The sequence below is a fragment of the Ascaphus truei genome, chromosome 21, assembly GCF_040206685.1.
Source record: "Ascaphus truei isolate aAscTru1 chromosome 21, aAscTru1.hap1, whole genome shotgun sequence".
In the NCBI taxonomy this organism is placed as follows: Eukaryota; Metazoa; Chordata; class Amphibia; order Anura; family Ascaphidae; genus Ascaphus; species Ascaphus truei.
Window position 1 is genome coordinate 20,518,840 of NC_134503.1, and position 25,854 is coordinate 20,544,693.

The 25,854-nt window shown below is 40.5% G+C and overlaps 1 protein-coding gene across 16 annotated transcripts in view; it reads left to right on the forward strand.

Annotated features, from left to right (window-relative positions):
- The window catches only part of ZNF618 (zinc finger protein 618), a 220,358-nt gene that overhangs the window by 63,240 nt on the left and 131,264 nt on the right, over positions 1-25,854 (forward strand). For 15 of the 16 annotated variants that reach the window (XM_075579289.1, XM_075579290.1, XM_075579291.1 and 12 more), the window contains exon 2: positions 20,865-21,133. In XM_075579289.1, the coding sequence (XP_075435404.1) occupies positions 20,959-21,133 (175 nt within the window). In that variant the 5' untranslated portion in view covers positions 20,865-20,958. Of the gene's footprint in view, positions 1-20,864; positions 21,134-25,854 lie in introns of those variants that run through there. The other variant, XM_075579300.1, reaches the window with a different exon arrangement.

Sequence of the window (25,854 nt, forward strand, 5' to 3'; positions counted from 1 at the left end):
AGACAATAGAGGGTTGTCATTAATGGAACTTTTTCAGGTTGGGCTAAAGTCGTGAGTGGAGTACCTCAGGGATCGGATCTGGGACCCCTGCTTTATAACTTGTTTATTAATGACCTTGAGGTTGGCGTTGAGAGCAAAGTCTCCATCTTTGCTGATGACCCTTAATTGTGTAAGGTAGTCGAATCAGAGCACGATATAATTTATCTCCAGAAGGACTTGGATAGACTGGAAACTTGGACAGGTAAATTGCAGATGAGGTTTAATACAAATAAATGTAAGGTTATGCATTTGGGAAACCAGAATAAATAGACAATTTACAAATTAAATGGGGATAAATTGGGGGAATCCTTGATGTAGAAGGATTTAGGAGTGCTTGTTGACAGCAGGCTTAGCAATAGTGCCCAAAGTCATGCAGTAGCTGCAAAGACAAACAAGATCTGATCTTGCATTAAACGGGTAATGGATGGAAGGGAAGTAAACATAATTATGTCCCTTTATAAAGCATTAGAGAGACTACACCTTAAATATTTATGTATGTATGTATGTCTTTATTTTGATAGCGAAGAAGTAGAATCCGGCACACGGTCTTAAACATCAAAGAAAAGGGGGTTTATTGTGCCAAGGAATCCAACGTTTCGGCAGTAATACTGCCTTTCTCATCTTTGATATTAAGACCGTGTGCTTCTTCTTCACTTGATCTATTTGGGACATCAGGAGCTCCCCAGAACCAGCGCACCGGCGGTTAAGTACCCCACTATCATCTGTTTGTTTGAGTGCGTGCACTACCATCATTCGATTTATTTATATAGCGCCATTAGTGTATATAGCGCTTCACATTAGTAATACACGAGACAATCCTATAAATAACAAATAATACAAATAACAGATCATGAGAATAAGTGCTTCAGACATAAAAGTTACATTTCAGAAGAGGAGTCCCAGCTCCGGGGAGCTTGGTGGGGAGAACGTACAGAGACAGTAGGAGGGCATTCAGATAAGTGCGTCTGCAGGGGGCCAAGCTTTATGTATCGTGTACAATATTAGCCACGGTGTTGCTCATATTTTTCTTTAAGCAAGCGTGTCTTAAGGTGGGTCTTAAAGGTGGATAGAGAGGGTGCTAGTCGGGTATTGAGGGGAAGGGCATTCCAGAGGTGCGGGGCAGAAAGTGAGAAAGGTTTAAGATGGGAGAAGGCTTTAGATACAAAGGGAGTAGAGAGAAGACATCTTTGAGCAGAACGCAAGAGTCGGGATGGTGCATAGCGAGAAATTAGGGCTGAGATGTAAGTAGGAGCAGAAGACTGTAAAGCTTTAAAAGTGAGGAGGAGAATTGAGTGCGAGATGCGTCATTTTATAGGAAGCCAGGAGAGTGATTTCAGCTGGGGAGTCACTGAGACAGATTTCGGAAATAGTAGAGTGATTCTGGCAGCAGCGTTTAGGATAGATTGTAGGGGAGACAGGTGAGAGGCAGGAAGACCGGACAGCAGGAGGTTACAGTAATCGAGGCGGGAGAGAATGAGAGCCTGAGTCAAAGTTTTAGCAGGAAAGCAACAGAGGAAAGGGCGTATATTTGTAATATTGTGGAGGAAAAAGCGACAGGTTTTAGATACGTTTTGAATGTAAGGGGCAAATGTGAGAGAGGAGTCGAGTGTGACCCCTAGACAGCGTGCATGGGTGAATGATGGTACTTCCAACACTAATATGGAGTATAATTTTGGGCACCACTCCTTATAAAAAACATTATGGAAGTAGAGAGATTGCAGAGAAGAGCAACCAAATTAACAAAGTTGATGGATAATCTGATTTATGCGGAGAGGCTAGCTAAATTAGAAAAGATATATATATACAAATATATTCAAAACGCATTGGAGAGCTTTTTGTCCCTTTAGTGAACCCGCAGCAGAGGAGACATCCCTTTAGTGAATCCCCAGCATTACATAGTTACATAGTAGATGAGGTTGAAAAAAGACGTAGGTCCATCAAGTTCAACCTATGCTAAATTTAGACAACAGATACTTTATCCTATATCTGTACTTACTTATTGATCCACAGGAAGGCAAACAAAAAACCTCATTAAGGGGAAAAATAAATTCCTTCCTGACTCCAAGAATTGGCAATCGGATTAATCCCTGGATCAACATCCTTCCCATGTATACTTATTTGGTGTATCCCTGTATACCTTTCCCATCTAAAAAGATGTCCAACCTTTTTTTGAACAAATCTATTGTATCTGCCATCACAGTCTCCATGGGTAATGAATTCCACATTTTAACTGCCCTTACTGTAAAGAACCCTTTCCTTTGTTGCTGATGAAATTTCCTTTCCTCCAACCTTAAGGGATGGCCCCGAGTCCTTAGTACTGCCCGTGGGATGAATTGTTCTTTTGAAAGCTCCTTGTATTGTCCCTGAATATATTTGTATATAGTTATTATATCCCCTCTTAGACGCCTCTTTTCTAATGTAAATAAATCTAATTTAGCTAGCCCCTCCTCATAAGTTAGAATGTCCATCCCCTTTATTAATTTGGTGGCTCTTCTCTGCACTCTCTCTAGTTCCATAATGTCTTTTCTTAGGATTGGTGCCCAAAATTGTACTCCATATTCAAGGTGTGGTCTTACTAATGCTTTGTAAAGGGGCATAATTATGTTTACTTCCCTTTCATCCATTGCCAGTTTGATGCAAGATAAGATATTGTTTGCCTTTGCAGCAACTGCATGACATTGGGCACTATTGCTATGCCTGCTGTCTACAAGCACTCCTAAATCCTTCTCCATCAAGGATTCCCCCAATATATCTCCATTTAATTTGTACGTCGCCTTTTTATTCTTGCATCCCAAATGCATAACCTTACATTTATCTGTATTAAACCTCATCTGCCATTTACCTGCCCACGTTTCCAGTCTCTCCAAGTCCTTCTGAAGAGAAATTACATCCTGCTCTGATTCTATTATCTTACACAATTTAGTATCATCAGCAAAGATGGAGACTTTGCTCTCGATCCCAACCTCAAGGTCATTAATAAAGAAGTTAAAAAGCAGGGGTCCCAGAACCGATCCCTGAGGTACTCCACTCACGACTTTAGCCCAACCTGCAAAAGTTCCATTTATGACAACCCTCTGTTGTCTGTCCTTTAACTAGTTTTCAATCCAGGTGCATATATTATTACTGAGTCCAATTTTCTTTATTTTGTACACCAACCTCTTGTGTGAAACCGTTTCAAAAGCCTTTGCAAAATCTAAGTAGACGACATCTTCTGCATTACCCTGGTCTAAATTCCTACTTACCTCCTCAAAGAAACAAATAAGGTTAGTTTGGCAAGATCTATACTTCATAAATCCATGCTGACTATTACTAATAATTTTTTTTCCATTAGGTATTCCTGAATATTATCCCGTATTAAACCTTCAAGTAGTTTCCCTACTATTGAAGTCAGGCTTACAGGTCTGTAATTTCCCGGTTGTGATCTAGCTCCCTTTTTAAATATAGGCACCACATCTGCTTTACGCCAATCTTGTGGTACTGAGCCTGTGGAAATGGAGTCCTTGAATATTAAATATAATGGTTTTGCTATTACTGAGCTTAACTCCTTGAGAACTCTTGGATGTATGCCATCGGGGCCAGGTGCCTTATTTACTTTAATTTTCTCAAGTCGCTTATGAACTTCTTCCTCAGTTAACCAATTGTTCATTAATATGGAGAGTGTGGCTTCCTCCTGCGGCACTACTGTTGAACTTGATTCTTCCCTGGTAAACACAGAGGCAAAGAATTTGTTTAATACCTCAGCTTTTTCCTTATCTCCAATAATCTGCCTACCATCTCACACTGAAAGGGTCCTATATTTTCTTTTCTCATTTTTTTTGTTATTAAGGTACTTAAACAACTTTTTAGGGTTGACCTTACTTTCAATCCTTTTTTCATTATCCATTTTTCTAATTTGATTACCCTTTTGCAATTTTTGTTACATTCCTTATAATTCTGATACGATGTCTCTGTTCCTTCTGACTTAAAGAATCTAAACGCCTTCCTCTTCTTGTCCATTTCCTCCCCTACCTGTTTATTTAGCCACATTGGTTTTTACTTATTTCTTTTATACTTATTACCCAAGGGTATACACTGATAAGTGTGCTTTTCTAACAATGTTTTAAAGACTGCCCATTTATCGTCTACATTTTTTCTTGCATAAACATCATCCCATTGTATTACTACTAGATTAGACCTCAGTTTATTAAAATTTCCCTTTCTAAAGTTTAAAGTCTTTGTTGAACCCAAGTAATCTGTTTTTTTGATAATTTATTTCAAATGAGACCATGTTATGATCACTGTTACCCAAATGTTCCTGGACTTGAATATTTGTTATTACTTCTACATTGTTTGATATGACCAAATCCAGAACTGCCCCCCTCCTGGTTGGTTCCTGAATAATTTGGGTCATATAATTGTCTTTGAGCACCCCCAAAAACCTGTTTCCTTTTGTTGTAACGCTAATCTCATTGCCCCAGTCTATGTCTGGATAATTAAAATCCCCCATTATGCAAACATGACCAAGTTTTGATGCCTTCTCCATTTGCAAAAGTATTTTAGCTTCCTCAATCTCACAGATATTTGGTGGTTTATAGCATATTCCCACAAACATTTTCTTTATACTTTTACCTCCACTGCTAATTTCTATCCACAAAGTCTCCACATTTTCATCATTCCCTTCATAGACATCATCACTTATAATAGGTTTTAGATCCGGTTTAAAATATAAACATACTCCACCTCCCCTTCTATTTGATCGATCCTTCCGAAAAGAGAATAACCCTCTAAATTAACTGTCCAGTCATGAGTTTCATCCCACCATGTTTCAGTAATGCCTATGATATCATACTGCTCCCTTGCAGCTAATAATTCAAGCTCCCCCATTTTATCTGTCAGGCTTCTTGCATTAGCAAGCATGCATTTAAGTTTTTTTTCAGCCTGTACTATTATCTTATCTACTCCTTCCTTTCTGCTCCCACTTGGTTCAGTCTTTAGAAGTTTTCTAGTATTATCTGTATTTACTATGGGTGTCTCACTGCTTGTCAAACTTGCACTTGCCCTCATTCTAATTCCATACCACCTTGTATCCTCATCTATTCCATTTAGTTCATTACCTGTTCATTTCCCTCCCCCCTCCATCCTAGTTTAAAATCTCCTCCAACCTTTTTAGCATTCCCCCCCTAGCACAGAAGATTCCTCTTCATTGAGGTGCAATCCGTCCCTAGAATATAGATGGCACCTCTCAGAAAAGGAGTCCCAGTGCTCTAAAAACCCAAACCCCTCCTTCTTGCACCACTTTCTTAGCCATGCATTAACCTCCCTGATCTCTGACTGTCTCCCTGCGGTAGCACATGGCACTGGTAGTATTTCAGAAAATACTACCTTGGAGGTCCTTGCCTTAAGCTTTTGGCCTAGATCCCTGTAATCATTTTTTAGGACCCTCCATCTTTCTCTAACTTTGTCATTGGTGCCAACGTGTACCAAGACCGCCGGGTCAATCCCAGCCCCCCCCCCCCCCCCCAACAATCTGTCTACCCGATCCGCAATGTGCTGAACCCGAGCACCCGGGAGACAACAAACTGTGCGGTTCATGCGGTCCCGGCAACAGATTGCCCTATCTACCTTCCTAATAATGGAGTCCCCTACCACCACAATCTTTCTTTGTATCTGAGCATCCTGAGTCCCCACTGTGCTGGAGGAACTATTCCCCTGGCTGCTAGAGGAATTAATCTCCCCCCAGCCTTGCCATTTCTGCCCCAACATTCCCAATATCTTCACTCAACATGGCAAATCTATTGGGATGTGTCAGCTCAGAAACGACCTGCCTCTCCCTATTGCCCCTGCTTCCCCTTCTAACTGTCACCCAGCTACCTACCTGCTCCTCACTAACAGCGCCACCATCTGCACCACTAGTCGAAGCAAGGGCCTGCTCAGTGAGCTCTAATTCCCTTTCAAGATTGCCAATGTCCCTCAATATTGCAAGTTGCCTCTTCAGATCAACAATCTCTGACTCTAAAGAGACCACCCGCTCACACTTTTCACAGCGGTATGCTCCTTGGAACAGCTTCTCCAAGTGCACATACATGTGGCAAGATGTGCATTGAGTGGCATTTTCAATCCTGCTCATTCTAGCAACTATGAAGTTTAGAAGTACTAACAGTAAACTTTACTTCAATAAACGGTACCTTGTTTAACCGCTTCCTTGTTCAAACTGCTTCTGGTTCTAACTGCACACACTTTAACCAACCAGCACTTCAAATCAACCACACAGATCAGTCAGTACACGCAAGCTCCTCATTAAAGTGATGTTGTCACTACCCACCAGACGGGAGGGACGAGACTCTGGACGGGCTAGGGACAGAATCAGAATAACTTACGTTTTTATTATCTTGCGTGTGTTCTCCTTTTATGTTGACCCATTCAATGTATTGTACAGTCTATACATAGTTTGTTTTTTGTTTACGGTTCTTCCACTATAGACCGATTATAATAAGATTATGAAATTGCACCTGTGTCTCACTTATTCTCCCTTCAAACTGCGACAAAAAATCGTGCCAAATATGAAATGGTTTTGCTCTGGCTTCTATCCATCTGCACCAGACGTAAGAAACTTTTTACATTTTGATGCAAGTGAGCTCCAAAATATGGTTAATGCATCTAAACACACTGTCTTTGCTCCAAAATTGCCTTAATACATAGCTCCTCATAATGTAATGTGAATCTGGTCATTTCCTAGAGTAGGAAAAGTGCAGCTCTCTATGTGGATACTTTGCTGGCAAAGGGAGGGGGCTGTGAGTGATTTCTGCGATTGTAAAGAACATGTTTTTGGATGATATCTGCTGAATAGTTTTTGATTGAAAAATATACCTTTTGATGAGGAAAAGTGCTAAACCCACATTTCCCAGTGGTTGTCTTGTCTAGCCTATCATATATAATGTAACCCCCTATACTGTGAAGCTCTGTGACATTTAAGCCATATTTAAAGTAATACTGTAGTTATCCAATCTTTTAGATGAATGGAGGAGCACTTCTCAGCATTTTGAACAGTCTTTTAACCCTGGTGCATGATTTTGCCATTAGCTATAATGCAAATCACTGTTACAAGAAATTGGTACAATGTGACCTGTTGTTTGTCATGTGATTTTATATCCAGTAACACATGCATAGTTCATTATGTGAAAGAAAAGTGTGCTACCCTATTCTGCACATATTTAGAACAATATTTAATTTTTGATGGCACGTTTACGAAGTTCCATGTATAGTTTTCTTCTAAACATCTGTTACTTGCCTGATGTGTGTATTGTGACCTATTATTTTTAGATTTCTGAAATCAAGTATGATGTGACGGTTGATGAATCTACATGAGAAACTTTAGTAAAATGTCTTCTGAAAAACAATTTCCTTCTTCTTTTTCTTCTTCTTTTTAGCATAAACAGGCTGTTCACAAGTTCACTTTAACCTTTGAGCGTGTACAAACACATCAAAGCTTTAACAAATGAAATAAATGTAACATAATAATTGTAGTATTGTATTGCATATTATACTGTCCATTTGCCAAAACAAGCATTTATTTTGCATCTGGTTGGAGGGTAAGTATTTGCTTATTTTGTAAAAGTCAGACTTTTCCCAGGTTCCTTCTATGCTTTATAGTTGGGATATTGTGACAAAAAAAATCTTCACTTGAAATAAGTATTTCCTTGAAATAGCTTGGTTGTTAGAATCTACAACTACAGTATGTGGTTTTAGAATATGCTGTTTTTACAGCTATCCTTCCTTTAATATTTCTGAATTTCATGAGTATATTAAATGTGACCTCCATAACTCTAAATTAAGAATTTATGCTGTCTTAAAATTTATGAAATATTTCAACATGAAAGAAAGGCTCATTCCCTGGGGAAGATTGTACAATAAATCACAGCTCGGTGGATTTAATACGCTGTAGTCAGCAAGATCTGATTTTGCTTCACTCAAATATGAAAAAAATGTAATCCTATAAAATAGCTTAACTGCCAACGTCCCACATAGTAGAATTTTTAATTTCAGCTGTTTCTGCTTGGATTTATTTCCAATATTCCAGCTCAGCTTTTCAATTTCCTCTGTTATTAAAATTTAATTCAGCGCATTAGCATTTAAATTAAAAAAGGTTTTATTTTGTAGGAATCATTGGAAAGGAGGTAAAATTGAAGCTGACCCAGTTTTGCGTTAAATGAATTTCTGATGCCTTTCCCTGCACACCCGATCTGAAATAGAGCTGTTTTTCATTCCATTCTCTTAAAATTTTTCAGAAATCCCCCATCAATGAGAAAGAAAATGATCTGACCGTGTGTGTTACTCTCTGGGAAAATGTTTCCAAAGTTGATTTATGAAAAATAAAAATTGTTAGGGGGGAAAAAATAGACTAAGATTTTGTGCCCTAAGGAAGAGCACTAGTGCGACAGTCAAAATGTTGGATTTTGCAAGTATGTAAGTAATGCATTTAATTTCTGTATGTTGGTGATCTTCTGCATTTATTTTGCTTTTGTTGCCAGTTATGCAAGTTCATCTGTATGTTTTTGTCTCGATGTAAAGATGGAGAAAGTTGCTTATAAGTCTCAGTTGCACCAATGATAAATCTGTAATGTGCCAGATAAAACCTGTGCTATACTTGCCGTAGACTGGTAATTTAAACCGTGGTTATTACAATGCAACATTCTAGTAACTATAGGGTTTGTGTATCACCGTAGAGGAAAGTGTGTTTGGATGCTTTGCTCCATTATTTGGGACTTACGCCTCTTCAGATATAGGACATTTATTTGGGATAATAAGCGGAAAGCATGATGGTGCACAGAGACACAAAATGTGATACATCTCATATAATACTGTATGTGCCCCACGTAACTCCTCCACAGACCCCTCCATCGGTCCTTGACTTGTGTAGATTTGTTGCAGGTTGAGATATGTTGAATGGTTTCATGTCTTTAGACACAACCTTTTCAGATCTCACGTCGCTCCTTCTGATTTATTGTCATTTGATTATTCAGAGATTTGGCAAAGCGGCAGAAAGATGTTTCCCTTATTGAGGGATGGAAATATCCCAGCACCTGGTTCCCGGGCGCCCAAACCTGCTGTCCCGGTGCTGGCAGGGCTGTCTGACCGGTCACCTCCACGACCGGTAACAGCGCACTCAATGCGTTACTAATGCGTGCGCAAAACATATCTGAGAGCGCAGATGGCGACTATGGCAGTGACTGACAGGTGACTCGCCGCTTAGACAGAGGAGGGAGAATGACGCGCAACGGTCCAGGGCCATGTATTTTTAATGTATTTTGTTTTATTTATAAAATATTGTACTTCCTGGAAAGCAATGTGAGTTCCCTCTCATTTTCATGTATGTCCTGGGCACCAAGTAAAGTTCATAACATTACAAGTCACAGTCACAAGCATCTTTAACGTAGGAAATAGCCGAAGTCTTGAAGGAACTTAGACAGTAAGCGTAGGAACTCTGATCAATTGTCCCAACAGCGGGGTGATCGGTGCGAGTAGCAAAGATGCGCGCAGTCTCAATAGATCCCCTTGATTCACAATAGGTGTCTCCCTCTGCAGCTCTCACTCTCCCGTGATCAGCGGGGTAGATACGAAACATGCAAACAAAAAGAAAGCGCAAAAAGGGGAAAACACAATTAATAAAGATAAATGACCTTTATAATAAACTTAAAAATACATACTAAAAATCGTTACATAAAATAAGGGTTCGCATGAACCCACACTTCCACAATTGCGGAGCACTATCGAGGATATGATTGATTCAGGGTATCCTCGATAGTGCTCCGCAATTGTGGAAGTGTGGGTTCATGCGAACCCTTATTTTATGTAACGATTTTTAGTATGTATTTCTAAGTTTATTATAAAGGTCATTTATCTTTATTAATTGTGATCGGCACGAGAAGGGAGACGGACAGATTCTTTATTGAACCATGGGACTCGATGAAGTCTGGAAGTGGATCTAAGGAGATACGGGCTGTATAAAGTGGGGGTGAGAAGCTTGCTCAGATAATTGGGTAACTTGCCCATAAACTATTTGAAGGTAAGACAGAAAATATATATATGTTGCATCAGGACTCCAGGGATAGCCAATCTAGTGGAATGAACATATCCCAATGGGGGAGGGGTGGGGAGACAATATCCCTATAGTCAATAATTGGCATTAGCATCTGCTGTGCAATGTGCTTTCTGACTTAAGGACTTAGGCATGATCCATTTCTGTAAAGTACACCCAGTTTGGGATAGATTTTGGATGTCCGTTTGTCAATATGCAAAGCAAATGTTAAACCACATACCCAAATATGTAAAGCTAGTAACTGAGGCAAGATTCAAAGCTGGTTCAAATCAGTAGGTCTGTCATGGGAAGCTTATGAAATTTAGCCTTGATCCCAAACACCATACATTAGTTACTGTTTTGTTAGCATATAAAAATAGTTTGTTTTGGGTGATCCAGTTTTCAACCTTTGAAAAATCAGATCGCAGTACATTTTCAAGGTCAGAGAAAATGGGACTGCATACATGTAGGATAGTATCATCAACATACATATGCAGAGAAGTTGTCTTACAACCTGTGGATAGGTCATTTATAAAGACAGAAAAATGTAAGGGCCCCTGTACAGAGCCTTGGAGGACCCCACAGGTCATTTCCAAGTGGTTAGAGTTGGAGCCTGAGATAGACATATGTTGGGATCTTCCTGATAAATGCGAGTTAAATGTGATTCGATTGTTTGTGGAACCTTGACTTTATGGCAAAAAAGTGCATAGAGGGAGCGGACAAAACAAGTTCAGTTTTAGAAAGACAAACTTTAAGCTTGTGAAACAACGTGTATAGGGTATATGCCTAGAATAAATATTTTTAGGACAGGATGATAAAATGGGAGTACTGAATTAATTGTAAAGGTACTGTATGCATTTATCCGTGTATGTCATTGGCTAATGAATGTTAAAGAAACAAATCTAAGATAATGTTGATAAACAAAATGCATACCGGGTCAGTCGATAAAGTTAGGTGATTAAATTGAAAGGAAAGCATTTAGATTATTGGGCTGAAGGAGCATGACACAAGCAAGTTGAAGGAGGCGCACAGGAATCAATAGTAAAAAAGCTCACTCTGTGTTTATTAACATATTGATCTGATTGGAATATATTAGTAAACACAGAGTAAGCTTTTTACTATTGATGCTTGTGTGCCTCCTTCAACGTGCTTGTTTGTTGCTACATTTTTGGACCCAGCCTTGGGACGCCGGGATAAGTGGAGGTTGTGCACAAGCGGCAAATACCTATTTATAAAGTACTAGTGTGCCATTGTTATTACATTATTGGGTTGATGGAGCAGCTGAGTTAATAATATCACTGCCTTTCATGCGGGTCAGCCCTGTTTTTGTAACCATGTCGACTCTCCTTGTAACGTTGGGCAGGTCACTTTATCTCCCTGTGCCACTAAAAATTAGATCTAAAAATAAGAGCGCAAACAGAGGGACCCCCGATAGTGTAATATGTAAAGTCAATTTATTATACTGGTTTAGTAAGAAGTATGCACTCACAAATTAGTGATACTGGCAAGCACTGCCAGGTTATCTCCGATGTCTCCGATTGCACTCCGTTGTTGATGCCGTTAACACCCGACCTCCAGGCGTACCGGGGTTTCCTGGTACAGGGTATACGGCACTGTCGTCTGGAGCGTGATGACGTCACTGCGGGTGGAGCTCAACTTCTATGGAAGCCTTTGGGATCAAAAAGCTCTCCTAAAAATTACAAAAAAAATATTCAGGACAGTGAATCATTGTACCTGCAAATTTCTTTGCATAGTGTTCAGTGCAATGTTTGTGCTATCTAAGAAAAGAAACATATTAAAAAAAATTAAAAAAACAAAACAAAAGTAGACGAGTTACACTCTTTATAAAAAAAAAATGAACTGATAACGGTTATTTATATACTGTACAAAACATTTTCATATGATCTTATGTAGCCCACTTCCCCCACGTGTCTAGGGAAACTACCTGTGCTGCCATTACCTGAGTGGCTTACAGAAGGCCTGATCCTCCACCACTGGGAGCCTGGGGAGGAACACGTTCGTTGATAAACAGCACCTCCACCTGAGAGTATCCTAATGTAGTAGGATTACTCCACCCAGGAACCCATAGTCCGTAAACAGACACACAGTAAATAATAATGTATTTACTGACATACAATAACACAACATAGGATGAGTGTCCTCAAAGTACATAGGGTGCTTGGCACCAATATCCCTGGTGTCCTTCCCCAATTGAGAATCAGTCCCACCCAAGTGTAGGAAGTACCGCTACCCCTGTGGACCATTGGTGAACTTTACCTCCCGGGGCACTCCAGTACCTGGGTACCGCTAAATGCCACAAGAGACCCGCCTGATCCCATGTTAAAGGTCTACACGAAGCCGCAGCTCTGATGTGTCCGGTCCACCTTTGAGGGGGTTCCAGCTGGAGTTTGTCCCTGTAATAGTCTATTGATGTACAGTTGGTCGTATCCCAAACTGCAGACCGTGCACACCCCATGGCTCCTTTCACCACCGCAGCAACATTCACTATCTAATTCTGAGGGAAGCGTCCTTATCTGGGGCCTTGCCTATAGCAGTCACAAACTTAGAAGGGTTAGGAGCCTATCTGGGGCCTGGGGGAATATCTGTCCAAGCCCGGGAGTCACTGGCTCCCGGACACTACCTTCCCCTTCTGTCTCCTAGCTCCAACTGCCAGTAACCCTAAATGCAAGTAACTCTAACCCCAGCGCGCTCCTTCATGGCAAACTGTGTCCACATTCTTGTCTCCATGTCCTTAAGGCTCCTGGGACATGTAGTCCCTTGCGTAGCCTCTTCTAAGATGGTCGCCACTACTTCTATGTACTGTGCATGCGCACCGTATTCCATAGCGCATGTGAAAATCTCAAAATGGCCGCCGTGACTCTCGGACTCTGCACATTCGCTTGATTACGCATGCGCAGGAACCAACATGGCGGCGCCCGCAACCCGACACTCCCGCTGAGCTCTGGCGGCACCCGGGCACTTCTGCAGCCTCCCCCCCTGTTCCCGCACCCACCACGGAGGTAAACGGGGGCCGGGGCTACATCTTCCCCCTGCTAGAGACTCCAACGTCCCCGCTTGGGAACAACATACTGTACATGAGTTTGTATAATAATAATACCCCCCCTGCAGACGCACTTACTAGAACTCCCTCCTACTGTCTGTACGTTCTCCCTACCTACCAATTAGATTGTAAGCTCCTCGGAGCAGGGACTCCTTCCTTAATGTTACTTTTACAGTATGTCTGAAGCACTTATTCCCATGATCTGTTATTTATATTATTTGTTATTTATATGATATGTATTACTACTGTGAAGCGCTATGTACATTTATAGCGCTATATAAATAAAGACATACAATACAATACAATACAGATTATTATATACAACTTAACTGATGCAAACTTTAAACCAGGTTGAACAACTAGGTAAACATAGTCATTATCGAAGCTAGCTTGCTCCAAGCCAGCTGCTGAGACTCAGAGTGGGGTGCCCCTAATGAATCATATGCCACTCTAGTGGGAGGGCGTCTCACTCGATGACTCCTGCGAGTCTCTTCTTCCGCGTCACCCCCTTGGAAGAAGCGGTCGTGGGCATGAGGCCCCGACCCTCTCATAAGGGGTGCATCAGTCTCTGAAATGTCTCTTAGAGGAACGAAGCTCAGGCATCGTGAGTCAAGGGGAAATGAGAGGAATAAACCTCAATGTTCGGCGCTACTAGCCCGGTAGACACGCGTACATCACGCGGAGGCATCCATATAAACACCTATGTACGATTTTGGTTATGATTATGGATCAAGAAGTTAATGTTATTTATCATTTATGGGTCATATATAGTTAGACAGATATATAATTAAACTATTATTATTCATTTGATTTATTAGATTGTATTACATTATATAGTAATTATATTTGATTCGTGGTTATTGCATTATATGGTATCAAATACTTGTTTTACATTTCTCTACAGTGTTTATTTATGTTGTTATGTTTATGGATACTGGTCTATGTATTAGTCTATATATGTTTTTATGTCTTTGTTCCTCTCTCCCGTCTGGCGCACCACCTCTCCTCCGTATCTTCATATTCACAGAGGGTTTGTGTTCCAGGGGATTTTTTACCTGGACACAGGTGGGCGGCGGTGCGTTTGAGAGGGAGGGCTATAAAGAGTTTGATTAAGACCACTGAAACTACTCTTTGATAAAGCGCGCTTGGCGAGAAACGCGTTAGAGGTTTCTCTTTTTAATTAGGCATGTTTCAATAAAGTTTTTGTTATTTTTCTATTGGCCTCCAGTTCCACACTTTTTTGCTGTGCACTCAGTTCCCCTTTTTTCATTATCGTGAGTCAAGGGGACGACATGTTGAAGCCATTGGAGCGGGTACATGAGGCACGGGAACATTACCCAGTGCTCCTTCGGGAGGTGCCCACCAGTCTCCATTTGGACTAGTTGTGGTTCCTTGTGCAGAATTCTGAGTGGGTTCAACTATTGGATCTGAGTTCTCATTAGACCCTTCTGACTCACTGGCCAATACTACTGTCTCTGGTTCGGGGTCACTTTCTCCCACTTGTGGGATGGGCAACAAGTGATTTCTGTGGCAGACCTTTATCCTGCCATCCGTGTCTCGTATGCAGTAGCCAGGGAGGCTTGGCATCTGGGATTCTATTTCGAAAGGTCCGTCGCGCCAGTGGTCAGCCAGCTTGTGTTTGCCGGAGATTCCTAGGCTTCGGAGAACAACGTCTCTGCGCCGAAGTTCCTGATAGCGGATCTTGTGGTCATATTGCCACTTGTCGCTTGTTGCATGCGTTCAGCTGGCTGAGGCCTTCTCCGCTAACTGATATGCGCGGCGCACTTTCTGAATATGGAACGGTATGCAGGAAATATGGATTTTAAACTGCCGCACTATATATATTGGTTATGGAATCTTCTAAAAAAAAAAAATTGAAAGTGCTTTCCCGATGTTTGAAAGATTCAGGACTGCCTTTCAATATATGTAGGATCCATTTTGATTTGACATATTTCATTCTCAGTTATCTCAAGAGCTCATCAGTCAGCTTTCTTTAGCACGGTTTTGCTTCAAAGCCAAATCAATTCTCCTTTGAACGATGAGTCTGTTTTGATGAAATGGACTCGCCTTTTAAAAGAAGGTTTGTTATTCTCCACTCTGCTATTGCGAAACTGTTCGAAGTTTGGAGCTACGTGGATCTGAGGCTCCTCCTTTTCTGCGGTAACTTTCATAATATTGAAATATAGATCGCAGATATTGGATATGGAATATTTGCTGGATTTCAGGGGCTTCGTAAAAGATAAAAACGGCAAAGTGTCACGCTGATTTCTAATATTATATACCGGTATATTGTTGTTTGTAGAAGGAGGGAGGTCCCGGAGGTCCAATGACGGTGCACTGCTCAACAAACAACGGGGGCTGCAGCCAGTTGAAGTAAAAAAGTTTTATTTAAGTGGTCAGGCGAAGTACATGGTGACTTTGACGCGTTTCAGGACATAACGTCCCTTTATCAAAAAGTAGATTCGCGTCTGCCTGCTACTCCATTACATAGTGCAAACTCCGCCCCCAACGATGACGTCACTGAGCTCGAAAACTCGCGAGACTCAGTCTGAGAGAGCCGTCCATTGGCTAGCATTGCCACCAATTGGATGCCCTGTCGCTGACTCACTGTGTGTGAGCCGTGGGGGAAAGAGATGCATACGCAACGGCAGCAAGCAGTGATATAACAAAACACACAGTGATAGGTTAAAAACAAGGATAATCCAAATGAAATATTGAAACTTAAAAACACGAATTTAAAACCAATGTATAAATGGTGGTACTGGATATTGTATCAGGGAAATGGCAGATGATGGACATAGAGAGCATAATAAAATGTGCAAATAGATAAACGGACAGAACAGCATATTGTATAACCAATGTGCAGAGTGTAATTCGATGAACAGACTAAATGGTCTTATATGGTATATGTAAATATCTCACATTCTATACATTACATAGATATGGACATATACATCATAATTAATTAATTATTATGGCTGACTAATCAAGCCTCCCATGAAAACGTATAACATAAAGAGATATTGTATCAGGGAAATGGTAAATGATGGACATGGAGAGCATGGTAAAATGTGTAAGTAAATAAACGGACAGAACAGCATATTGTATAACCAATGTGCAGAGTGCAATTCGATGAACAGACTAAATGGTCTAGTATGGTGTATGTAAATATCTCACATTCTATACATTACATAGATATGGACATATACATCATAATCAATTAATTATTATGGCTGACTAATCAAGACTCCCATGAAAATGTATAACATAAGGAAAGAACAGGGAACATATCCTGCTGGAATTGATATTATTATGTATCATTAATCACTTTTATTAATTACTATTATTAAAGATAATATATGGATGCCCAATTCGATGTTAAAAGGTAGTCCTAATACATCCATGTATGAATAATAGTGAAACACCAATGATACAAAAATTCCTGGTTACAATTTAACATGTCACAAACCTGTCATGGAATAATCAAAATCTAGTCCATACATCACTGAAATGATGAGTGATCAAATGAACACATATCTAAGAGGATTACATTCTATTTGAATGTTATAATATGATGTTAATATATCCATATTGATTTTGTAGGGAATTATATAGTAAGGAAATCTATATGTGTTATCGCAAAAAATGTTTAAGTTCCCAGTCTAGATTCATGCCCCTGGGTGACATGGCCCCAAGGGCATAAATCCAGAACATCTCTCGTTGGTTCAAGAGAGATTCTCTGTCTCCTCCTCGAATGTTCGGGTATATGTGTTCAATTGCACTGAAACTGAAATTATCTGTAGAGCCAGATTGACATGTCAGAAAATGGCGTGCTACAGGATATTTATCATCTTTTTTCAAAATGGTTCTCACATGTTCTGTGATTCTCTCTTTAAGTGGGCGAATCGTCCTGCCTACATAGGAGCTGCCACATATGCATCTAAGTGTGTACACTACAAATTTGGTATTACACGTCATGAAAGATGATAAATTATGTTTTTTCTTTGTGTATATATTTTGGACGTGTTTCACAGGGGTAGCATATTTGCACATTTTACAATAGCCACACTTGAAGAAGCCTTTCATTTTAGACTCATTATTGTTGTTTGTAGGCCTTTTATTTAGTATGAAATTCCTACCAATATTCTTATATTATTTAATAATAACTTCTAAAGACTAAACCAAGTTGGTGCAGGAAGGAAGGAGAAGATAAGATAATAGTACAGGCTGAAAAAAAACTTAAATGCATGCTTGCTAATGCAAGAAGCCTGACAGATAAAATGGGGGAGTTTGAATTAATAGCTGCAAGGGAGCAGTATGATATCATAGGCATTACTGAAACATGGTGGGATGAAACTCATGACTGGGCAGTTAATTTAGAGGGTTATTCCCTTTTTCGGAAGGATCGAGCAAATAGAAGAGGAGGTGGAGTATGTTTATATGTTAAACCGGATCTAAATCCTATAATAAGGGAAGATGTTTACGAAGGGAATGATGAAAATGTAGAGACCTTGTGGATAGAAATTAGCAGTGGAGGTTAAAGTATAAAGAAAATGTTTGTAGGGATAAACCACCAAATATCTGTGAGATTGAGGAATCTACAATACTTTTGGAAATGGGTCATGTTTGCATAATGAGTGATTTTAATTATCCAGACATAGACTGGGGCAATGAGACCAGCATTACAACAAAAGGAAACAGATTTTTTGGGGTAACAGTGATCATAACATGGTCTCATTTGAAATAAATTATCAAAAAACAGATTACTTGGGTTCAACAAAGACCTTAAACTTTAGAAAGGCAGATTTTAATAAATTGAGGACTAATCTACAAGGAATACATTGGGATGATGCTTTTGCAGCGTAAAATGGGGAAGATAAATGGGCAGTTTTCTAAAAACATTGTTAGAAAAGCACAATACCCTTGGGTAATAAATATAAAAAAAACAAGCCTAAAGCAATGTGGCTAAATAAACAGGTAGGGAAGGGAAGGGAAAAGAAGAGGCAGGCGTTAAGATTCTTTAAGTCAGAAGGGATGGAGGCATTGTATCAGTATTATAAGGAATGTAACAAAAGTTACAAATGGGCAATCAAATTAGCAAAAATCGATAATGAAAAAAGGATTTCAATAGAACGTTAAATCAACCCTAAAATATTCTTTAAATACCTTAGTAACAAAAAAATATAGGACCCTTTCAGTGTGAGATGAGCAGGCAGATTATTGTAGATGATGAAAAAGCAGAGGTATTAAATCATTTCTTTGCCTCTGTGTTTACCAGGGAAGAATTAATTAGTAGTGCCACAGGAGGAAGCTACAACCTCTATATTAATGAGCAATTGGTTAACTGAGGAACAAGTTTATAGGCGGTTTAATATAATTAAAGTAAACAAGGCACCTGGCCCTGATAGCCGTCAAGAGTTCTTAAGGAGTTAATTTCAGTAATAACCAAACCATTACATTTAATATTCAAGTTCTCGATTTCCACAGGCTCAGTACCACAAGATTGGCGTAAAGCAGATGTGGCGGCTATATTTTAAAAGGGAGCTAGATCACAACCGGTGAATTACAGACCTGTAAGCCTGACGGCAATAGTGAGGAAGCTACTTGAAGGTTTAGTACGGGATAATCAGGAATACTGTACGTAATGGAAAACAAAATGATTAGTAATAGCCAGCATTGATTTGGGAAAGATAGGTCATGCCAAACTAACCGTATTATTTTTTTTGAGGAGGTAAGTAGGCATTTAGACCAGGGTAATGCAGTGTATGTGGTCTACTTAGATTTTGCAAAAGCTTTTTATATGCTTCCACACGAGGTTAGTGTACAAAATAAAGCAAATTGGACTCTAAAAATATTTGGACCTAGATTGTAATCTGGATGAAGAATAGACAACAGAGAGTTTTTATAAATGGAGCTTTTTCAGTTAGGGCTAAAATTGTGAGTGGAGTACCTCAACTATCGGTACGGGAACCCTTGCTTTTAATGACCTTGAGGTTGGAATAGAGAGAAAAGTCTCCATCTTTGCTGATGACACTAAATTGTGTATGGTAGTAGATAGAATCAGAGCAGGATGTAATTTCTCTCCAGAAGGACTTGGCTAGACTGGAATCTTGGACAGGTAAATAGCAGATGGGTTTTAATACTGATAAATTATAACTATTTCTGATAAGCTTGTTCGTGATCGTCGATGGACTGCAATTTTCATGTCTCGCCATAAATGCTCGACTTGGTTCAAGTCAGGACTTTGACTGGGCCACTCAATAACATTAATTATCTTGTTCGACCACTCCAGTGTGGCTTTCGCTTTGTCTAGAGTTTTTGCTGCCTCAAACAGGTTTTCCTCAAGGTTTTGCCTTTACTTTGCACAATCCATTCTCACCTCTACATCTAACACGTGCTAAGGTGTTTTATGGCAGGAACTTTTTACAAGATTTCCCTCAACTACATGTTCAAACCATTTTTCACCTATAAAAATCTTTTAAATCATTAAATCTTAAGAACTGTATAAAGGTACCATGTTTGAAGAAATCTTGATACAAGGCCAGTTGGGTATGGGAGCACAATCTGCTGCTAAAGAGTTGGAAAATGATACCATCCATATGAAATATAACAATACCTGATTTATTCAGTTTGGCTACAAGTTTTGGCTGTTTGTAAAAAAAATAAATAACAGATCCCGAACTCATATTTAGAGAGTGAAAAGGCAAAAAATAAGATGCTCTAAACTTACTAGGCTCCTTATCCATGTTTAAGGCATTCCCTGGCGAAGGGACTTGTTCTCCAAGATATTGTCACTTTGTCATCAGCAAATATGGTTGAATAAATAGTATGTTTTTACATTTCAAGTGCTACTGCTTTTATTCGATATTGTACCTATACGTTGTATTGTATTGTATGTCTTTATGTATATAGCGCCAAAAGTGTACTCAGCGCTTCACAAAGAATACAGTTACACGGAATTTTAAAAAAACAGTGTGCAGCAAAAATCAGACAATGGGAAAGGAAAAATCCCTGCCCCGAAGAGCTTACAATCCTGGATGATACTGTAAGAATAGATTGTGCATATGCATCTGTAACTAGAGGCAGAGTATCTGTTTGGAGAAAATCTTGATTATCCTGCACGTTGGGAACAGGCCTTCTTATTCAATATGGCAAAAATATAAAGACCATGGGGTAGATTCACAGAGCTCCGTTGATGACTTAACGAGACGTTAACTTCAGTCAGGGACTGGATAAGAGTAAGATCACATTTAGGTCTCATTTAATTATATTGTTATTTACAGGGTTCTTTTCCTCTCCTCTCCTCTCTTTTTTTGCTTTAATAAAACACCGATTCAGGATCTGCATGGGAGTTACGCCTTCTTTGGGTAAGATAGGTGTAACGCCATGTTATTTGTAGCTAATACAAGGCATTGCTTACTTCACATGGCGTTAAGCCCGCGCTAATGACATCACTAACGGCCAATGTATTTGCATATATTTAGCTTTGTGGATATCTGTTAAACTCCGGGAAACAATGGACGTTAGCTACATCATGTTAGTAGCCCAGATTTAACGGACCTCTTTATCTACCCCATAAAGTGGTAAAGGGCAGCATACATAACTATGGGACTTTATTTATTAAACTATCGGCATGCCAAGTTTCGTGTTTGATGAGGTACTTATTAATACCATTAAAAATAGTAAACACAATGTACTGTTTCCTTCTAGGGGGAGTTCATTGGAAGGAAGCGGAACCTCCCAGGAGGTAGAAATCCCTAACGTGTGATACTGTCAGACTTCGCTCACTCCAAGACTGCAGACGATGACGACCCAAGATGTGACAGTGAAAAAAGAGCAATCTGAGGAAGAAATCCAAAGCGTGGTCTGGCAGAAAGACACCAAAGAATCCAATAAGAAGAAAATGAATGACGGGACTGAAGAAGTGCCTGCTGAGATTTGTGTTGTAATTGGTGAAAACAGAAACCAGCAGAACCTTGGTAAATATCTGAAACCGAAAAGCCCTCTGCTTCAGTTCTGCCACTTTAGCATTAGTTCCTCTGTGGGATCCCACATTAAAATGAACACAGCACTGCAGTATATGCTTGCTCTATCCCAACTTTCTAAGCTACTACTCAGAATGAAATCCTAATAATTTACAAACCTTGACCACCACCCTCTACACGTAACACCCTCATGTAGATTGCAATGACAATATATACTATGTGATATGGCCATAATGTGCCCAGTGTTTCCTCACACTGATTATAGAGGGGTGGCGGGGAAACACTGTAGGGCATGGCCCTGACATCGGGGACATTCCCATAATGTCTACGGGCATTCCCAGGAAGCATTTTTTTTTACATGAATCTGTTATGCCTCAAATAATACTGTAAACCATAATAATACAATCATCCGTGTTAAACATCATTTGACATTTACTCTTAATCCCCCCCCCCTCCTCCTTCATAAATAGGTTAAATAACAGTGGTCCCAGTAAAGAACATTGAGGCACTTCACATACAACACTATCCCAGTCTGAATATGTTACACTAATGACCACTCTGCAGCTTTTCATTTAACCAAGTGTCAGTCATTCTATATATAGACTCTCTCTCTCTCTCTCTCTCTCTCTCTCTCTCTCTCTCTCTCTCTCTCTCTCTCTCTCTCTCTCTCTCTCTCTCTCTCTCTCTCTCTCTCTCTCTCTCTCTCTCTCTCTCTCTCTATATATATATATATATATATATATATATATATATATAGATATCTATCTATCTATATATATATATCTATATATATATATATATATAGTGATGCCGTCACTATATATATCTCTATATATATATATATATATAGTGATGCCGTCATTGCCCTCTAAGGGCTAGAATGGGGCAGTTATGGGACTTTACAGCTCTCATAGAGTTAATCCTCCTGGAAAGGTCTGTTCAGCTGCGAGTTAATGAGCTAATTAGCCTAGCCTGTCAGGAAGTGATACAGAGATTCCCCCCCCCCATGCTGCCAGAGACATACTGTTGAGAGTGACACAGAGAGGGTGAGAGACGCTGCTGCTATACTGATCTGAAGGCACACACAGACAGCCCTGTGAGAGACTGAAAGGGGAGCTGCTGCAGGTACACTGGGTAAAGTGGGGAAAGAGTTTAGTTCGCCCACGATTAGTTAGGGACTAAGCAGTATTAGTCAGTACTCCTGGAAGGAGTTAGGTCTTTTGTTTCTGTTTTGTGTTATGAGTTAACCCTGTATCTCCTTTGTACCCTGTAAATAAACCCCTGCTTTGAAAGTACAGTGTCTCCTGCCTTTGATCTGGACAAAAGATCCGTCGCTGGGACTGAGACATCACAATATATATATATACGTGTTATATATATCTATACGTTTTATATATATATATATATATAATATATATCTATACATTTTTATATACATTTATATATATATATATATATATATATATATATATATATATATATATATGTATGTAAATATAACTGTATGCTCATCTGCATGTCTAAGGCAGGTCTGCAACCCCGCCCTTCACCATTATCACCTAGCACACAGCACTTCCACTGCAGCAAGGGATTCTGGGAAATGACATGCAAATGAGCACGCAGTGCCACTTTTTGCTTCAAAAACCATTTTTAACATGATTCCCTATAGGCTTAAGCTTGCTGCATGGTCACAGCTTTGAGCACAGCCAGGGTTAAGGTGCATACCCAGAAAACCACCCACAGACAGTTGTTCGATATACATATATATATATATTGTGACAAACGGCTTACTCCGGGGCTCCGTCGTTTGTCCGGGACTGTTTAGAACACGGTCTTTTAGGGTAGGTTAAATGATGAGGCGTCACGTACTGTTCCTTTAAACAGGCTATGCCTGGTTTATTCAGTCCCAGGCACTGAGACTGCCACAGTGCATACAACAGAAAACAGATCAAAACAAAAGCTGCTCACCTGAGCGATAACTTAACTTAGATATCCCTGACTCAGGGTTGGAAGTGGCTTTTCCACTTCCAACATCAAAACACGGTACTTTTGCAGTCTTACACAAATGAACAGAAAGATTGAACCTTTTTGGGGAAGAGGCTTCTCCCCTCTGTAGTTCAGCAGCCTTCCAGCCTCCTGGCTCTTGTGGGGAGACCAGAGCAAACAGGAAATCAGTCTTTCATACCTGATTCTTAATTAGCATGACAGGTGACAGAAATCAGGCAGCAGACAAACTCTGGTCTGGATCTCTCATCCCTCAGTTCCAGCGCTTGCCAAACTGTGGGATGGAGTGTATGTATTATAAGGCTGCACTCCCAGGCCAAACAGGATAGAAACTGTCTAGTATCCTGGGAGCCCTATATACGGAATTTATTACCATCCCCTGGTTTCTGTCACATATCCTCCCCCCCAGCTCAGACCTCGAGGGATGAGCGACCATGGATATTAGGGAGTGCATCCTTGACAACCCGTCGGCATTGCCATGTTTGTGCCCTGACCTGTGTTCCACAGAAAATTTAAAGGGTTGTAGGCTTAGGAACCACCTGGTCATTCTAGCATTCTTTTCCCTGTTTTGACACATCCAGGTAAGGGGTGCATGATCTGTGACCAACCGGAATTTTCTCCCCAACAGGTAGTATTTGAGCGTCTCTACAGCCCACTTTATTGCGAGACACTCTTTCTCTACTATGGAGTAATTTTTCTCCTGGGGATTTAGTTTCCTACTTAAATAAAGGATGGGGTGCTCCTCACCTTGAGACTCCTGGGAGAGTACCGCCCCCAGCCCTACCTCAGATGCGTCGGTTTGGACTACGAACTCTTTGGAGAAGTCAGGTGTGACCAACACTGGTTGGGCACAGAGAGCTTCTTTCAGGCTTCTAAAGGCCTGTTCGGTTTCGGGGGACCACTTTACCATTAGCGGTCCTCTTGCTTTTGTGAGGTCAGTTAGTGGGGTTGCCTTAGTTGCAAAATTGGGAATAAACCTTCTATAGTACCCAATTAACCCCAAAAAGGTCCTTACTTGTTTTTTTGTAACTGGCCTTGGCCAATTTTGTATCGCCTCCACTTTGAGTGTTTGGGGTTTGAGTAAACCTCTGCCAATAGAATATCCCAGATACTTGGCCTCCTCCAGACCAATAGTGCATTTAGCGGGGTAAGCAGTTAGTCCAGCAGACCGGACTGCGTCAAGCACAGCTTGGACCTTTGGAAGGTGGGATTGCCAATCTTCACTATGGATTACCACATCATCCAGGTAGGCGGCAGCATACCGAGCATGTGGTTTTAAAATTTTATCCATCATTCTTTGGAATGTGGCGGGAGCTCCATGTAAGCCAAAAGGCAACACCTTATACTGAAAGAGGCCGTCTGGGGTTGAGAAGGCTGTCTTTTCTTTTGCCCTTTCTGTGAGGGGAACCTGCCAGTACCCTTTTGTTAGGTCTAGGGTTGTGAGATATCGGGCTTTGCCCAGTCTCTCTACAAGTTCATCTACCCTGGGCATAGGATAAGTATCAAATTTTGACACCGCGTTTAGTTTCCGGTAGTCATTACAAAACCTTGTTGTACCATCTGGCTTTGGGACTAAGACTATAGGGCTGTTCCACCCACTTTGGGATTCCTCAATTACACCTAGTTTTAGCATTTTTTTAACCTCTAAACTTATAGCCTTTCTTTTGGCCTCTGGGATTCGGTACGGTTTAAGGTTAACTCGGACCCCCGGTTCAGAGACTAGGTCATGTTCAATTACGCTAGTTCTACCTGGCCGTATAGAGAAGATTTCTTTGTTTCTTCTCACTAAATTCTGAACCTCTCGTTTCTGATGAACAGACAGGGTTTCAGCTATGCTAACCTCTGGGTCAGTTTCTTGATTCTCTGACGGACCTGGGGGTACTAGGGTTAACAAGACTTCTCTATCTTTCCAGGGCTTGAGTAGGTTTATATGGTAAATTTGCTCAGGTTTCCTCCTACCTGGCTGTCTTACCTTATAATTTACTTCTCCCACTCTTTCCAAGACCTCATATGGCCCATGCCATTTAGCAAGGAATTTACTCTCCACGGTGGGAACCAGAACTAGTACCCTATCACCTGGAAAAAAAATTCTGACCCTAGCACCCTTATTATACGTATTCCTCTGTGCTTCTTGAGCTTTCTCCATGTGTTCCCTCACTATGGGTAGGACTGCAGCAATGCGGTCCTGCATCTGGGCAACATGCTCTATTACACTTCTGTAAGGGGTAACCTCGTGTTCCCAAGTCTCTTTGGCTATATCCAGTAAGCCCCTTGGGTGTCGGCCATACAATAGTTCAAACGGGGAGAAGCCTGTGGATGATTGGGGAACTTCCCTAATGGCAAATAACAGGTACGGTAACAAACAATCCCAGTTTTTCCCATCTTTATCAACCGCCCGCCGTAACATGCTCTTTAAGGTTTTATTGAACCTTTCCACTAAACCATCTGTTTGTGGATGATAGACTGAGGTTCTGAGATGCTTGATTTTTAGGAGTTTACATAGCTCTTTTGTTACTTGGGACATAAATGGTGTTCCCTGGTCAGATAGAATCTCTTTAGGAATCCCGACCCGGGAAAACAGAACTACTAACTCTTTTGCTATGTTTTTAGCTGAGGTGCTACGTAGGGGAACTGCCTCCGGATATCGGGTGGCATAATCTAATATTACCAATATATGCTGATGTCCCCTAGCAGACTTTATTAGGGGTCCT